This window comes from Cynocephalus volans, chromosome 9 (assembly GCF_027409185.1).
Source record: "Cynocephalus volans isolate mCynVol1 chromosome 9, mCynVol1.pri, whole genome shotgun sequence".
Taxonomy (NCBI): Eukaryota; Metazoa; Chordata; class Mammalia; order Dermoptera; family Cynocephalidae; genus Cynocephalus; species Cynocephalus volans.
In genome coordinates this window covers 89377636-89392786 of record NC_084468.1, presented here as the reverse complement: position 1 = coordinate 89392786, position 15151 = coordinate 89377636, and the positions used below count along the sequence as shown (strand labels likewise).

The 15151-nt window shown below is 37.9% G+C and overlaps 1 protein-coding gene across 2 annotated transcripts in view; it reads left to right on the top strand.

Moving 5' to 3' along the window:
• MANBA (mannosidase beta) overlaps positions 1 to 15151 on the top strand; it is a 98466-nt gene that overhangs the window by 50270 nt on the left and 33045 nt on the right. Inside the window, exons 8-11 of one of the 2 annotated variants that reach the window (XM_063108249.1) lie at positions 2230 to 2381; positions 13077 to 13194; positions 13888 to 13911; positions 14511 to 14597. In XM_063108249.1, the coding sequence (XP_062964319.1) occupies positions 2230 to 2381; positions 13077 to 13194; positions 13888 to 13911; positions 14511 to 14597 (381 nt within the window). The remainder of the gene's footprint in view (positions 1 to 2229; positions 2382 to 13076; positions 13195 to 13887; positions 13912 to 14510; positions 14598 to 15151) is intronic. The other variant, XM_063108250.1, reaches the window with a different exon arrangement.

The window sequence follows — 15151 nt, the reverse complement described above, 5'->3', positions numbered from 1 at the left end:
TGCCAAAAATACACATAAAAGATCTTTGATGATTTATTTTGCCGATAACTGACAAATTCAAGCAATGTCAACTGTGCAACTGTCTTTCAGCTAATTTGCATGCCTCTCCAGCCAGCGCAGCATAACTAACCCCGTAAGATGTTTCAGTGGCTTTTTCATTGCTGTTTTGAAAAGATGCAATAAACAATGTTTGGCTTGTAAAAAGCTTGTCATATCTAAGTTTAAAATATTCAGTTCATTTTTCTTTATACTGTGAATGATTGGTCTCAGAGTGATGCCACTGCTTAACTGGTACCATAAATATTATTTTAAAATGTTCCATTGCATAAGACACAATAAAGTAAATTATTAACACCTATAAAGCTGAGGGAAAGATGGCTTTCATCATAATTTCATTTCTTATTCACAATTTTTCTCAGTTTCTTTGGGGGTAGATTTTTCCCTTCCCTGAGTCAAAAAACTCCAATATATCAGTTTCATTTATTCAACACTCTTAGAGGTAGACAGTGCAGTTGTAGGTTGAGAATGTCTTCTCATCCCATTTTAACAATTCATTCTTGAATCAGGAAAAAGTATATTATAAGTACATTTTCTTTTAGAATGAGATAAAATATCATTAAACTCTAAAATGAGTTTCAATTAAAATTAAAATTTGTTTATATTTGAAAATTCAAGAATATTACCGTGAAACAGATTAACAAACAGTACCCAGTCCTTTTGTGTTTCTATGTAGTTTGCAAGGGAAACTTGGGGGTTGAAAATAGGAATTTATTGAATGATAATGAGATTATAGCAGAAATAACCAAAGACAGCTAGTAAGAGCACAGAAAAAGTACTGAGAACAAACTGAGTTGATCTCTGAAAACACACTTCTTCATACCCTGAACTTCACATTACAGCTAGATCTCACAGAATACACAGCGCGCATTGCATCAGCCATCAGAGTAATGATGTCACCACACATCATGTAGTCTCTGGAAAATTTCGCTGACATGAAAGTGAGGAAAAAAAGCAAATAATGTTTTAGCTTTACTATGACAATAGTTTTGAATCAAGGACCCTCTGAAAGGGGTTCTAGGGGTTCTAGATGTTTGAACCCACCATCGAGGTGTTTTAAGAATCACCTCTGAAAATTGCTATGTGTTCTTTACATTGTGCAACGCTAAGGCAGGTACGGTAATTCCGTGTGAAGATCCTCCTCATCCAGGCCTTATTCTGTGTCTTCTTGTAAAGTTAATTCTGATATATTTTGCCAGATCATATAAATAAGAGCACGAGTAAGAAAGTGGAAGAATGCTGGACATTTTTATTACATGAAATAAATTGACTAATTAATTTATTGATTTTTTTAATTAGAGAAGAAGTGTGTACTTTTGGTTCAAGGCTAGGCTTTATTGGTGTAGAGCCATGTCACTCATTGCTTGATCCAGTTTATGTCTGGCAAGAATGAAGATTTTGGTAAGAACATCGGAGCTTCTCTACCTCAGGTCTTGCTGCCCATGCTTACCTGTGGGAAAATCTGGCTAGACTTCTCACGGGGACAAAGTCTTGGCTTCCTCTCAGGTAGCAAGGAGTGAGCTCTTACCTCACCGTTTTCCAGTTAGAGCACCACATGCGTCTCCAGTCCAGATACCAGAGCTGTCTCAAACACTGAATTTAACATGATAATTAACTAGGATTAAATTGCCCATTAAACAACGTGATTTTATAGTAATGGGCTATTAAGATTGGAAAGTTGTTAAATTATGTAATGCCTTGTGCTATATTTCTTTGATTCTAAGATATACATTTTGGCACATTGTTTACAACACTGAAATGAGAATGTGTTTTTCAATTAAAGATCTCATCAGTTTAACTGAAGGCATTTCCCCCCCCATTTTTGTAAAATAGCATCAGTTTTTGTTTTAATTTTGAAATGTTATCTTCAAATTTTTTTCCATGTAATTACAAATGCCTATTTCGTGACAAAAATTACAATATATTTTATTCTTTCATGGTTTCTATATTTTTCTTTCATAGAGAAATAACAGACTCTAGCAGTAAATTTCTATATACTGTGGACATTTTCTGAAATATGCATTTCCACATCAGGTGCTTCATATCAAATAGAAAAATTAACATTAAATTCTTCTAGTGTAAGTTGTTCAAAAAGTTTGCTTCCGTTTTTAAAAAACCTATTTTGCTTATGTTTTAAATTTGGTATTTACTATTTAATTCTGTTCATGACAGGTTTATTTTAGGACGGTGGAACTTATAGAAGAGCCCATAAAAGGGTCTCCTGGTTTAAGTTTCTACTTCAAAATTAATGGATTTCCTATATTTATGAAAGGCTCAAACTGGATCCCAGCAGATTCGTTCCAGGATCGAGTAACTTCTGACTTGTAAGTTACTGTTTTTCTTTTATTGTTCCTCTTTTTATCCACAATCTCATAAAGCTTAAGAGTTACTCATTTTTTATTTTCTTTAGTCCCAGGGGAAAAGACTGAGAGGTAGCATAGAATTCTAGGATGATGGAAACTTTAGAATGGACACCGTGTTTAAATCATATATTCCATTTTCCTGAGCTATAGTCTTTTTTTTCTAGAATATATAAACTGATTTTTTTTTTCAGTTGAAACATAATTGACTGTACATATGTGGGGTACTGTGTTGAATATCAATACCTGTGTGCAGTATGTGATACTCAAATCAGGGAAATTAGTATATTCAACATTGCACAATGTAATCATTTTTTGTGGTCCTTTACCAATTTCTCACTAACCACCCCCTCCCTCCTCCTTTCCCACCTCTGGTAACCTCAGTTCTGTTCTCTCCTTTTGAAAGTTCAATGTATTACTGTGATTGTTGCTTCTTTCTTTTTCTTTCTTTCCTTCTTTCTTTCTTTTCTTTCCTTCCTTCCTTTCTTCCTTCTTCCTTTTTTCCCCTTAATTTTATTTGTTTATTTTTTATTTAGCCCCCACTTACGAGTGAGGACATTTGTTTTCTCTTTCTGTGCCTGGCTTATTTCACTTAACATAATTTTCTCTAAGTTCATCCGTGTTGCTCCAAATGGCAGAATTTCATTGTTTTTTATGGCAGAATAGTATTACATTGTGCATATATACCATATTTTCCTTATCCAGTCATCCGTTGATGGACATTTAGGTTGGATCCTACTCTTGGCTATTGTAAATAGAGCTGTGGTAAACATGGGAGTTCAGGTATCCTTTCGACATGATGATTTCTATTCTTTGGGTATGCACCTAGCAGTGGGATTGATGGATTGTATGGTAGTTCTGTCTGTAGTTGTTTGAGGAGGCTCCATACTGTTTTCCATAATGGCTTCACTAATTTACAGTCCTACCAACAATGTAGGAGTGTTCCCCTTTCTCCACATCCTGGTCAGCATTTGTTATTCTCTGTCTTTTTGATAATAGCCAGTCTACGTGGGGTGAGATATCTCAATGTGGTTTTGATTTGCACTTCCCTGATGCTGAGTGATGTTGAGCATTTTTTCACATGTCCATTGGCCATTTGTATATCTCCCTTTGGGAAATACCTATTCAGCTCCTTTGCCCATTTTTAAGTTGGGTCACTTGTTTTTTTACTGTTAAGTGAGTTCCTTGTATATTCTGGATATTAATCCCTTGTCAGATGCATGGTTTGCAAATATTTTCTTCCATTCTGTAGGTTGTCTTTTCTCTCTTTGTTAATTGTTTCTTTTACTGTGCAGAAGCTTTTTACTTTTATATAATCCCATTTGTTTACTTTTTCTTATGTTGCCTGAGTTTTCAGGGTCTTATTCATAAAGTCTTTGTCAAGTCCTACTTCTGGAAGTGTTTCCCCTATGTTTTCTTTCAGAAGTTTTATAGTTTCATGTATTATATTTAAGTCTTTAATCCATTTTGAATTGACATTGGTATATGGTGAGAGGTATGGGTCTAGTTTCATTCTTCTATTGATGGATGTCCAGTTTTCCCAGCACCATTTATTGAAGAGGCAGTCTTTCCCCACTGTATGTTCTTGGAGCCTTTGTCAAAGACCAGTTGGCTGTAAGTATGTGGGCTGATTACTGTGTTCTCTATTCTGTTTCATGGGTCCGAGTATCTTTTTTTATGCCAGTACCATGCTGTTTTGGTAGCATAGCTTTGTAGTATAATTTGAAGTCAGGTAGTATTATGCCTCCAGCTTTATTTTTCTTTTCTTGCTCAGGATAGCTTTGGCTGTTTGGGGGCTTTTGTTGGTCCACAAGAATGTCAGAATTGTATGTGATATTCTGTTCCTTTGGTTGGTTCGAGTGACTGTTTTTATGCCAGTACTATGCTGTTTTGGTTACTATAGCTTTGTAGTATCATTTGAAGTCAGGTAGTGTAATGCCTCTGGCTTTATTGTTTTTGCTCAAGACTGCTTTGGCTACTCAGGGTCCTTTGTCATTCCATATGAATGTTAGGATTATTTTTTCTATTTATGTGAAGAATGTCATTGGTGTTTTGATGGGGATTTCATAGAATCTGTAGATCACTTTGGGTAGTATGGACATTTTTGCAGTGTTAATTCTTCCAATCCAAGAGCATGGTATGTCTTTCAATCTTTTTGTGACCTCTTTAATTTCTTTCAACAGTGATTTTAGTCCTCATTGTAGAGAATTTTCACCTCTTAAACTGATTCCCAGATATTTTATTTTTTTGGTCACTATTGTAAATGGGCTTACTTTCTTGATTTCTTTTTCTGCTAGTTTATTATTGGAGTATAAAAACACTACTGAATTTTGCATGTTGATTTTGTATCCTGCAATTGTACTGAAATTGTTTATCAGCTCAAAGAGTTTTTTGGTAGAGTCTTTAGGTTTTTCTATATATAGGATCATGTCATCTGTAAACAGGGACAGCTTGACTTCCTCTTTTCCAATCTAGATGCCCTTTATTTCTTTCTCTTGCCTGATTGCTCTATCTAGCATTTCCAATACTATGTTAAATAGGAGTGGTCAGAGCATCCTTTTCTTGTTCCTGTTCTTAAGCTTTCAGTGTTTCCCCATTCAGGATGATATTGGTAGTGGGTTTGTCATTTATGGCTTTTATGGTGTTGAGGTATTTTCCTTCTATACTTAATTTGATGAGAGTCTGTATCATGAAGGATTGCTGAATTTTGTCAAATGCTTTTTCTGTGTCTTTTGAGATAATCATATGGTTTTTGTCCTTGATTTTCTTGAGGTGGTGTATCACCTTTATTGACTTGGGTATGTTGAGCCATCCTTGACTCCTGGCGTGAATCTCACTTGATCATGGTGTATAATTTTCTTGATGTGTTTCTGTATTCTGTTTGCTGATGTTTTGTTGAGGATCTTTGTGCCTGTGTTCATCAAAGATATTAAGATATTGGCCCATAGTTTTCTTGTTTTGTTTTATCTTTGCTTGATTTTTTTTTTTTCTTCTTTTCTTTGTCTGGTTTTGATATTAGGATGATATTGACCTCATAGAATGAATTTGGGAGAATGGCCTGTGTTTCCATTTTTTGGAATAGTTTGAAGAGAATTGCTATTAATGCCCCTTTAAATGGTTGGTAGAATTTAGCAGTAAAGCCATTTGGTCCTGGGCTTTTCTTTGTTGGGAGGCTGCTGATTACTGCTTCAGTCTCACTGCTTATTATTGGTCTTTCAGGTTTTCTATGTCTTCTTGGTTCAGTCTTGGTAGTTTGTATGTGTCCACAAATTTATCCATTTCCTCCAGGTTTTCAAACTTGTTGGCGTATAGTTGTTTATAATAGTCTCCAATGATTCTTCATATATCTGTGGTATCAGTTGTAATGTCTCCTTTTTCATTTATGATTTTTGTTATTAGGGTCTTCTTTTTTATTTTTTTATTTAGCCTAGCTAATGTTTTGTCTATTTTGTTTATCTTCTCAAAAAACCAACTTTTTCTTTTATTGATCTTTTGTATCATTTTTGGGTCTCTATTTCCTTAGTTCTGCTCTGATCATAATTATTTCTTTCTGTCTACTAATTTTGGGATTGGATTATTCTTGTTTTTTAGTTCTTTGAGATGTAGTGTTAGGTTGTTTATTTGAAATCTTTCTATTCTTCTGATGTAACCATTTATTGCAGTAAACTTCCCTCTTAGTACTGCTTTTGCTATATCCCATGGGTTTTGGTATGATGTGTCTTTATTTTCATTAGCTTCAAGAAATGTTTTGATTTCCTGTTTAATTTCTTCTTGGACCCATTGGTCAAATAGGAGCATGTTGTTTAATTTCCATGTATTTGTATAGTTTCCAAAGTTTCACTTGTTATTGATTTTTAGTTTTGATCTGTTGTGGTCTGAAGAGATACTTGAAATGATTTCAGTGTTTTAAAACTTGTCGAGACTTGATTTATGACCTAACATGTGGCCTATCCTGGAGAATGTTCCATGTGCTGATGAGAAGAATGTATATTCTGCAGTTCTTTGATGATAAGTTCTATAGGTATATGCCAAGTCCACTAGGTCTATTGTAGTTTAAATACTGTGTTTCTGTTGATTTGTTGCTTGGATGATCTATCCAATGTTGAGATCTCTTCAAGTCCTCAACTGTTATCATATTGGGTCTACTCTCTTTCTTTAGGCCTAATAGTGTTTGCTTTATGTATCTTGGTGCTCTGGTGTTTGGTGCTTATATTTTTATGATTGTTATATCTTCTGGCTGGATAGATTCCTTTATCATTATATAATGGCTTTCTTTGTCTCTTTTTATGGTTTTTGGTTTAAAATCTATTTTATTCAATGTACGAATAGCTACTCCTGCTCATTTTTGGTTTCCGTTTGTGTGATATATCTTTTTCCATCTCTTCCCTTTTAGTCTGTGTGTGTCTTTACAGGTGAGGTGAATCTCTTGTAAATAGTATATAGTTGGGTCTATTTTTTTTAATCCAATCAATCAGTCTATGTCTTTTGAGTGGGGGACTTAATCCATTTCCATTTAGGGTTGTTATTGAAACGTATTGCCTTACTCCTGACATTTAATTGCTTTTCTTATGGTCAATTTATATATATTTTGTTCCTCTCTTTCCCTTTTGTTGCTTGTCTTTGGCATTTGCTGGCTTTTTGAGGTGTTATGGTATGGTTTATTTCTCTCATATGCATATCTGCCATACCAGTGGTATTTGTTCTTTTTCATGTAGTCATGGTGGTGATTATCATTTTGGGGGTTCCAGGTGCAGGACTCCCATAAGGATTCCTTGTAGATCTGGTTATGTGGTGGTGAACTCTTTATTTGTCTGGGAAATACACTATTTTCCCTTCATTTCTGAAGGATAGCTTTGCCAGGTATAGTATTCTTGGCTGGCAGTTTTCTTCCTTTAGTACTTTGAATACATCATCCCATTCTCTTCTGGCCTGTAGGGTTTCTTCTGAGAAGTCTGCTGTTAGTCTGATGGGGACTCCTTTATAGGTGACTTGATGCTTTTCTCTTGCTGTTTTTGAGATTTTCTCTTTGTCTTTGTGTTTTGACAGTTTGAGTAAAATGTGTCTCAGAGAGGACCTTTTTGGATTGAATCTATTAGGGCATCTTTGAGCCTCTTGGGTCTGGAAATCTGTATCTCTACCAGAACCTGGGAAGTTTTCTGCTATTATTTAACTGAATATATTTTCAATGCTTTTTCCTTTCTCCTTCCATTCTATGACACCCATAATTTGGATATTTGTGTGCTTAAGGTGGTCTGCTAGATAGGTCTCTCTTAGATTTTCTTCATATTTTTAAAATATTGGGGTTTTTTTTGTCTGCTTGAGTTATTCTGACAAGACTGTCTCCAAGATTAGAAATTCTTTCTTCTGCTTGCTTTAGCCTGCTAATTATGCTGTCAATAGTAGCTTTTATTTCAATGAATGAGTCTTTTAGTTCCCTGAGTTCTGCTGCATTCTTTTTTGATAGTTATTTCTTCGTAAATTTTCTCCTTCATGTCCTGGCTTGATTTTCTCATTTCATTATGTTGTCTAACTCAGTGTTCTTGTATCTCACTAAATTTCTTTAAGATTGTTACTCAGAATTCCCTTTCAGACATAGCAAGGGTTTCCTGTTGTGTGTGGTCTGGTATTTGAGAATTATAATATTCTTTTTGGAGTGTCACATTTTCTTTGTTTTCATATTTCTAGCATCCCTATGTTGATGCTTAGTCATCTGGTGGAATGGTTGCTTCCTCTGTTACTCTGGGGTGGCTTTTGAGAAGAGAGACTTCCTCCTGTAGATTTGCTATATATTGCCCATTGGGTAAGGTGTTTTAGCTTTGGTTCTGGGTAAACTCAGTTGTTCTGGGTAGTTCAGTAGTTGTGGGTAGACTCAGTATTTACAGGTGATGCCAGCAACTATGTCTGTGGCTGGGATTGCATGTGTGGCTGGACCCACTCAGGTGGGTGGAGACCATGTAGATAGCTGGGGAAGCTGGATGGCTGGGCCCACGTGAGGTGGCTAGGGAGGCTGGGACCACAGGCAGCTTGATATCTGGACCCATGTAGGCAGTTGGGGTCATGTGTCCACACGTCCACACAGGCAGCTGGGAGGCTGGAGCTGCACAGGTGCCCAGGACCACAGAGGCAACATGGGTCATGCAGTGGGGTGCACTGTGCAGGATGAACTCCTGTCAGGGGAGAAGGGCCATGGACCCATGACTAGACATTGGTACAGGTAACTGCAGCAGTGGGGGGGGGGGCAGGCTGGGGTGAGAGAAGGTGGAGGGTTACTGCTGGGAAGTGCTCATGGCCAAGCAGATTCTTTCCACTGCAAGGGAGAATTCCTTCTGGCTGATCCTGTTTTGGGATCCACGGTAGCAGCTGAAGCTGCATGCCTCTTTCTCCTCTATACCAGCCTCTACACCAGCCTGTTTGGTTTTCATGCTCCTCACCAGGCTCCCACTGCCCTCTCATGTTCTCCACTGATGCTCTCCCCTGTACTTAGCTGTCCTTTCCTTGTTCTGGTCCCTATCTGTGAGAGGATTGTGCATTGGGCACATCTCGTCTGCCATCTTCCCTGTCTCCTATAGACAGTCTCATAGCTAAACTATTTGAGACCGCTGAAGCCATCCAATTTTTAGAAAGCTATTATATATTTACTCTGGAGAAACAAGAAAAGGACTAATTCACATTTTGGACAGTCATGGAAAAAAAAAGATTATTGAATTCAGCTTTTTAAAGTTTTTAAATAATACCTTAAATATTTTTGAGCATGGTTTTAATAGATGGGAAGCCATATTTACCTTTGCTAAGATATTTGCATATTCTTTTACCTTAACAAAAGAACTAAAAAAAATCTTAGGGTGGAGGGAGGAAATGGGAAAATGTAGGTCAGAGAATATAAAAGTAGCAGGTTGGTAGGATAAACAGGTCTAGAGCTTTAATGTACAACATGGGGAGTAAAGTTAATAAAATTGTACTGTACCAGGGGTCTTCAAAAAGTTCATGGAAAGATTTGTATATCAATTCTATTTTTCCATGAATTTTTTGAAGTAAACTTGTCTATGGGATTCATGTTAAATGAATAGATTTTAGCTGTTCTTGCCAGAAAAACAAAAACAGAAGGGTAACTGTGAGATGATAGATACGTTAATTTGCTTCACCATAATGACTTTTTACTGTCTATATGTATCTCATAACATCATGTTGTATACCTTAAATACAAACAATAAAACTTATTTAAAAGCAAAATAAAAATTTAAAAACTCTAGATATAGAAAAAAATTAAAAATGTATTTCTGAGGCTTTGAAAATAGAGCTTTAGAAGAAAATGATATTTCCTAATTGAGTGTATAAACTACTGCTTGTGATAGTGAAAACAAATGTGAAGATAAACACATTTTAACTTATTTATTATTTAAGTTAAATAACATTTTAACTTATTTATAAATGTGTAAGTATACATTGTAGTACAGTATACAGTAGTCCCCCTTATTGTTGTTATGTTCCAAGAGCCCCACTGAATGCCTGAGCAGTGGATAGTACCGAACCCTATATATACTATGTTTTCCTATACGTACATGCTATGATGAAGTTTATTTATGTTAGGCACAGTAAAAGATTAATAACAATAACTAATAATAAAATAGAATGATTATAACAATATGCCAACATCATTACTCTTGCACTTTGGGGCCATTATTAAGTAAAATAAGGGTTATTTGAACACAGGCACTGCAGTCCCACAAAAGCCGATCTGATAACTGAGACGGCTACTGAGTGACTAACAGGCAGGAAGTATAGACAGTGACTCCACGCTGGACAGAGGGATGATTCACCTCCCGGGAGGGATGGAGTGGGGTGGTGTGAGATTTCATCATGCTACTCAGAATGACGAGCAATTTAAAACTTACGAATTGTTATTTCTGGAATTTTCCGTTTAATATTTACAGGTAACTGAAACCATGGAAAGTGAAACCTAGGATAAGGGAGGACTACTGTATATTATTTGATGTTTAGAACGTAGATGTGGTTAGTAACTAAACTCTTAATTCTGCCAATCGTTGTAGTAATTTCCTTTTACTTTAAAATGTGTACATTATTTTAGACTTCAGGAGAAAAAGAGAGTCTTCTCCAGACACAGACACAGGATCCTTTTCTTTTCCTTTTTCAACCCTCCTCTCCCCTTCTGGCTGGTTGGGCTGCAGCTGGTGAGCACAGCTGGGCCAAACGGTGTGCCTGCCCCTGGCGCCTTTGCTGAGAGCACAGGGCTGTGGTCCTGACCCGTGGTGGCCTGGCTTCCTAGTTCATTCCTGGGCAGTGTTCTGGGGATGGAGGGAAGCTGCGTGCTCTCAAACTGGCCCTGAAGTTCTAGATTTTCCCAAGGAATGTGACTAGGAATTGGAAAAAAGTAGAAAGGAAATTTACTGAGAAAGAAGTACTGGGCTGGAAGAATTGTAAAAAAGGAGATAAGGGTGAAGTAGTACTAATTCAAACTTTGATTTTTGTTTTATACTCTGAAATGGTATATAAAATTAGGCCATACTTCCCAAGGTTTATAACTGTATTTTTCTATAGTAATAAATATAAAACAAAAATTTAGTTTTAAAAATAGTATAACAACATTACTGAACATTTAGAAAGCAGAGGAAAGATATCAACTGTAATTTTTCTATGTTTATTTATTTTATGTGGTTATAGTTATGTGTACATATTTTTATCTCACTTTCTTTAATTAGCATTATATCCAAACCATCATAATTTTAAAGTATGTTTTTCCAACAGAGTTTAGAAATGTGTTTATCTACCATAATGTGTTTTTTAAATCTTTTTAATTTTTATTTAAAAAAAAATTTTATTGAATCGAAATTGATTATACATATTTTTGGGGTTCAACATTGAGATATGGTGATCAAATCAATATTACTAGCATATACATTGTTACAAATTGTAATTATTCTTTATGCCCCTTGTCCAATCTCTCCCCATCCCCCTCTCCTCCCCCTCCCTCCTCTAATTACCCTAGATTTCTTCTCTCCTTCTGAAAAAATAATGGCTACTCTGGTGATTTTTTGCCTAGACGATCTGTCCAATGCTAAGAGGTGTGATCAGGTCCCCCAATGTCGTCACAGAGCAGATGCTTCTTCTGTCACTCTGGAATGGGCTTTGCGGAGAGAGACATCCTCTTCTTTTCTTTATCTCTGCTGGTGACTTTCCTTGCGTCAGTGCACTCCAGTGGCTAGCAGATTGTCTGCATGGTGGTGGTGGTGTCTACCCGCTTTCGCGGCAGCCATGGTTATTGTGGTGGCTGTGGTGGGCCACCCACATGGAGGTGATATTTTTGGCATGCTCCTTGGTGCTGGTGGTGTGCCTGGACGTGGGAGGGGGGTCCAGTCCCCTTCTCCCTGCCTTGGGTCCCCAGATGGGCCCTGAAGTGCTGGCACAATGTGCCTGGTTGTGGGAGGAGTGTCTGGTCCCCTCTGCATGCCCCAGGCCCCCGGGCAGGCCCTGAGGCGCTGACATGGTGTACCTGGTTGTGGGAGGGGGATCCGGTCCCATTCTCCATGCCTTAGGTTCCTAGGTGGGCCCTGAGGTGCTGGCATGGTGCCTGGTTGTGGGAAGGAAGTCCAGTCACCGGCTCCAAGCCTTGGGTTCCTGGGAGGGCCCCGAGGCACTGGTGGTGAGAGTGGTTGTGGGCCGGGGTCCTGTCCCCAGCTCCATACCTCATGTCACTTGGTGGGCCCCAAGGTGCTGGTGGTGTGCCTGGGCTGGAACTAATTTTTTGTCTTTTGCTTTCTTCTAACATGGGGGAACTTCCTGTGGGAACCAGTACTTGTGCTGTGTGGTTGAGCTAAATTGCTGCTTTGCTGCTGTTTCCCTAGGGAAGCCTTTTTGTGCAGCTCAGGATTTAATGGTTGACCTTATAGGTACTTCCAGCTCTCCAGAGACTCTGTGCACCTGAGTTTTGTAGAAACTCTGATCTGGGCCTGAGTTTTTTCATCAAATTCCACCCCATGCAATTCTGCATTCCCAACCAGTCTCCTCTGAATAGTCCTTTGCTGATTGGGGGGCAGATCTGCTGTCCTTGCTGTGCCCCAGTGTTCTCCCAGTGGGCCTGTCTCCCCCACCACCCGTGCTCCAAACACTTCCCATGGGACGGGCCCTGTGCCAGTCTTTGAGATGGCTCACTGGCCTCTGAATAGCTCCCCCTTTTCAGCTGTTCTGGCTCCTTGCTCCTATGTGGGTCCCTGAGAACCCTGTTAGTGGTCTTGCTGTCCTGGGGGCCGCCAAGGCCCTCTTCTCTCCTGCCACCTCCAAACAACTCCATCGGAAGGGCACAGCTACAGTTTCTGCCAGCTTCTGCTGGCTCCTGCTCCATGTGCTCAGCAGCTCCAGCATTAAAATGGCTGTGGCTCAAAATGGTCAGTGCAGTTTTTCTTTCTTTCATCATGGCTTCTCCCACCTTCATGAACTCTGTAGATCTCTCCTCCTCTTCCCTTGAGCTCCAGTGGCTCCAGCTTGGCTGATGTTACATTTTTATAGTTGTACATTTGTTGATTTGTGGGAGAGAGTGATGCTGGGGACTGTCTGTTCTGCCATCTTGACCAGAACCTTTAAATCTTTTTTTTTAATATTCAAAAACTTCCAAATTAGCATTTGTTTTTAAAATTTCTTCTGTAGGTTACGGCTCCTTTTGCAGTCTGCTGTGGATGCTAACATGAATACTCTCCGGGTTTGGGGAGGAGGAATTTATGAGCAGGATGAATTCTATGAACTCTGTGATGAACTAGGAATAATGGTGAGTAGCTGGTAGCATTTTATGTATTAATAAGTTACTATGTCCTCAGTTTGACCTCCAGTGTTCTGAGAGGGTGATATTTTCCAAGTGGCTTATATTGCTCCTTACTTCTTTTTTCAGAGCTGGAATGATGTTCCACTTTTTGCTAAAGGAATAAATGGCATCTTGTCAACCCAGAGCTTCAGTTGATAGCAAATACCATAATTATTTAATTATATAAAAATGATAAGACATTCTGTATATTGGTTATATCTAGTATACATCCATCTACATTTTCTTGGCAGTTTTCTTTGTGATATGTAGGTATACATAAAAAAGAAAACAAAATATTTTAAAAATTTAAGGAGCTCTGACAAAACCTAGATAGAAGAAAAAGAATAAAATTAAGTAAAGAAAAGGTGTGCTTAATATTGTTATGAAATACTCTCAACATGTTTTATCATGGTGAGGATTAAGCAAAGGAAATGTATTCTTTAGTTCTCAAAGAATTTACAGTTCTAAAATTTAAAGAGTGCCACAGAAGAGTAGGAATTATAATGATGATAATGCTGACGATTATGATAATGATGACAATATTCTGTAATATTCGTGGAGTACTAGGCATTGTTCTAAGTACTCTGCATATATTATTTTGTTTTGTCTTCATGCCCATCCAATGAGGTAGTTACCATTGTTCTCTGTCCCCATTTGCAGATAAGGAAACTGACACGTGGAGAGGTTAAGCACCTTGCCCAAACTCACACAGCTTCCATGTGCTGGAATCAAGATTTTTACTCAGACAGGCTGCTTCCAGGGCTGTGCTTGTCACCACTGCATCGCACAGCCTCCCTAGGAAGAGACTCCCATGGTTTCATTACTAAAATGTGCATGTAGTAATCCTTTTGGTCATAAAAAGTTAATTACTTTATAAATAAAGTATGCTTCTTGACAGTCAGGTGCATCTCTCAATACCAAATGCGTGGTGAAAGTTAGAATGAATTAGGAATGAGAAAGGGCTGGGGGAAAGCTTCACTTCATCCCCCCTCAACACACTCACTATATCCTTTTTGAATTCTCCTTTGTTCTCTTTTTTTCTACCTAACTAACATTTTCTCTTCTCAGGTTTCTGTACAGTTTTGTGCAGTTCTGGAAAGTTCTGAGGTCTGTGAGTACCTTTCCTCAGTGCCTTCATGCACAGTGGTGCTCAAACGATCACACTCATCAAGCTAACTTGATTTTTTTATTTTTGTGAAAGATAATCCCCAAAGTTCAGAATGAAGATTTTCTTTCTGTAAAACTTACGCAAGTGCTTTATTGCCTTTTATTTGATTTGATAGGTATGGCAGGATTTTATGTTTGCCTGTGCCTTTTATCCAACTGATCAGGGATTTATGGATTCAGTGAGAGCGGAAGTTGCTTACCAGGTACGTTATCACCATTCCAAGAGGAAAGAAAACGCACACATTTCAGTTTTGCCTTTTTAAAAATCTCCCATTTCTTTTTGTAATTCTCTGTTAAGCCCCATGAAAAATTACACAGTCAGGTAATTGACTCCCTAGATGATTCCCCCCAATGTCATGGCTTTAACAACACCCACTTGCTGACAACTCCCAGATTTATCCCCAGTCCTGACTTCTCTGCCAAATTCTGTGTTATTATATCCAGCTGCCTACCTGGTGCCTCTGCTTGGAGGTTTAATAGGCATCTCAAAAGTAACACAAATGTATAAGACCTCCCCTAATCTTGCTTCTCCTGCAGTTTTCCCCACCTCAGCAAATGTCAATGTCACTCTTTGAATTGCTTGGGACAAAAATTTAAAGTGATTCTTAACTCTTGATTTCTTTTGCATTTCACATATACACATTTATATTTATAGATATATAAATGCAAGGAAGTGATTATATGTTATCTCTGTCTACTGAAAAGGCCTATAAACAATGCCCAACCTAGTAGTATTGCATGTCCTTATACTGAAATG